The sequence below is a fragment of the Colobus angolensis genome, unplaced genomic scaffold (assembly GCF_000951035.1).
Source record: "Colobus angolensis palliatus isolate OR3802 unplaced genomic scaffold, Cang.pa_1.0 Scaffold5, whole genome shotgun sequence".
Lineage (NCBI taxonomy): Eukaryota > Metazoa > Chordata > Mammalia > Primates > Cercopithecidae > Colobus > Colobus angolensis.
In genome coordinates, this window is record NW_012118487.1 from 2,102,699 (window position 1) to 2,105,390 (window position 2,692).

General features: G+C 49.2%; 1 protein-coding gene across 3 annotated transcripts in view; it reads left to right on the forward strand.

Annotated features, from left to right (window-relative positions):
- The first annotated feature begins 2,411 nt into the window (after nucleotides 1-2,411).
- Nucleotides 2,412-2,692, forward strand: part of CCDC110 (coiled-coil domain containing 110) — a 32,481-nt gene continuing 32,200 nt past the window's right edge. For all 3 annotated transcript variants that reach the window (XM_011959532.1, XM_011959533.1, XM_011959530.1), the window contains exon 1: nucleotides 2,412-2,489. In XM_011959532.1, the coding sequence (XP_011814922.1) occupies nucleotides 2,480-2,489 (10 nt within the window). In that variant the 5' untranslated portion in view covers nucleotides 2,412-2,479. The remainder of the gene's footprint in view (nucleotides 2,490-2,692) is intronic.

Genomic DNA, 2,692 nt, shown 5'->3' on the forward strand with positions numbered 1-2,692 from the left:
TCTATCCCTGTAGCACATTAAACTTGTTATAGTTAAACAAACTTCACTCTCTCAGTAACCCATCATAACACTAAATAAACCCTCTTAAAGCAGCAATTAACTTCCTAAGAGCCACAGCTGGAGTTTACCTTGTTGGCTTATGGAGTTCATTCTCATACAGATGAAATCAGGTTAAAACTAACACTAAAGGCAATTTAAAGAAGGCTGCGGGGAGAGGTGTTTGTATTTGGATAAAGCCTTTGAGTTGTGGAAGCTAGGCCACTACCCACCCAAGACATCCTAAGTCACCAGCACATGGGTCCTCTCTGTGATCAAAACACAACTGCCCAAAATCTCTTTTTCTTTCTTTTTTTTTTTTTTCTGAGACGGAGTCTCGCTCTGTCGCCCAGGCTGGAGTGCAGTGGCGCCATCTCAGCTCACTGCAAGCTCCGCTCCCAGGTTCACACCATTCTCCTGCCTCAGCCTCCCGATAGCTGGGACTACAGACACCCGCCACCACGCCGGGCTAATTTTCTGTATTTTTAGTAGAGACAGGGTTTCACCATGTTAGCCAGGATGGTCTCGATCTCCTGACCTCGTGATCCACTTGCCTTGGCCTCCCAAAGTGCTGGGATTACAGGCATGAGCCACCGCACCTGGCCCCAAATTTCTTACACCCTAAGGGCAATCTGGTCATTTTTTTCATGCTAGTATAGATTTCATCTATGATTAATAATAGCCTTGTGATATCAGGTTTAAAAATAGGTCTTATGAAACTGAAAAACCCAGAAGTATTTTAGTCTGGTAATAAGTTGCTAAGAATAGGTTCACTAGCTTGTTTTTGTGCAAGGCTCTTGACTTTACTCCCGATTGTTAAATCTGCAGCTGTTAGTCAACAGGTGAAGAGGATTCCCTAGGAGGAGCTACTGTTTGAAGATCTTTGAAATATTGTGACTCACAGCTTTTGTTTAAATTGGTACTTCAGATTTTAATTCCATCCTTTAGCAAATGATCTTCACAATCAAAACAAGTCAAAGATTTTTTTCAGGGCAGTTTTTTCTTTCTTTTTTTTTTTTTTTTTTTTGAGACAGAGTGTCACTCTGTGGCCCAGGCTGGAGTGCAGTTGCACTATGTCGAATCACTGCAGCCTCCGCCTCCTGGGTTCAAGAGATTCTCCCGCCTCAGCCTCTCAAGCAGCTGGGATTATAGATGTACTCCACCATACCTGACTGATTTTTGTATTTTCAGTAGACACGAGATTTCACCATGTTGGCCAGGCTGGTCTCGGACTCCTGACCTCAGGTGATCCACCCACCTTGGCCTCTCCAGGTGCTGGGATTACAGGTGTGGGCCACAGCGCCGGATCTAGAGCCCATTTCTTTGTTTGTTTGTTAGTTTGGTTTTGTTTTTTTGTTTTTTTTGAGACGGAGTCTCACTCTGTCACCCAGGCTGGAGCGCAGTGGCACGATCTCAGCTCACTGCGACCTCTGACTCCCGGGTTCAAGCGATTCATCTGCCTCAGCCTCCTGAGTAGCTGGGATTACAGGCATGCGCACTGCAGCCCATTTCTATAGGAAACAAGAAATTAGAGGAAGTAAGCATTGAAACTATTATAAGAAGTTTCATTTCAATGAAAGCAAGCCATGTATTACTTATCCTTTATTATATGTTATTATATAGCAAATTATGATATCCTGGTGATTGTGATTTTGAATTTTAATTTTCTATGTGTAATGGTTTACTACAAAATAAATAATATATAATCGTTTAAAACTTTAAAGAGCACCATTCTCTGATGGGCAGGAGGATTAGCTGGGGGCGCACCCAGTCCTTGGTTAAAGGAGGTCGGGTTTCCCGTGAATGCAACATCAATCCTGCACGTGATTCACCAGGTTCGTAAAAATTAACATGAAGACCGCTGTCGCTTCTGACAGCTTTAATGAGCATATTTTAATACATGTTTAGGTTATGTTAATTATTGGGAAATAGGAGTCTCCTTTTCATTGCAGCAAACAAAAGTCCTTTCACAATATTGGTCATGGGCCATTCAAATCCCCAAATGCTGAAACTCCTCTGAGGGATGCGCTGAAACGAGAGGACTAAGAATAAAACCAGCGATGAAGTGGAGATGCGGAAAGACAAAGGGGAAGCTCTCAGGTGTGTGTCCGTCCCCGAGCGGTCCCTTTCTCCGCACTGCTTTGGTCCAGCGGGTACTGCCGCAAGTCCGAGTGTGAGCAAGCCCGTCCTGGATAGCCGCGTGTGTGCGGGGAGGGGCCCAGGTGGGCTGTCCCGGGCCAGGTTCCCAGGGAAGCTCTCCGGGAAGCGTCCGGAGTGACGAGGGACCCACCGGGACCCCACCAGGGACCCCAGCCGAGCGCGCGCCGCCGAGGGTGGGGGTGGGGCCGGCGCCCCGGCCACCCGGTTACCCGGATGGGTGCCCTGCGCGGGGCGGCGGAGCGGACGCGTGCGGCGGCTGTTGCGAGAGAGATGAGCCGCGGCGATGAGCCCAGGTAAGAGTTGGGCGGGGCTGGGCTCCTAGGGGAGCCGCGGGAACGGAGGGCAGCAGAAGGGCATTCAGCAGGCGGCTCCCCGCTCGAAGCCCCGGGGCATCCCGGGTCCGCCCTTCTGCACTTGCCGCATATCTCCTGCTCGGCCCCCACTGCCGGCTGTGGCTTCCAGGCTAGCTGCGCGGTCTGCCGCCGCTGCCCGCCCA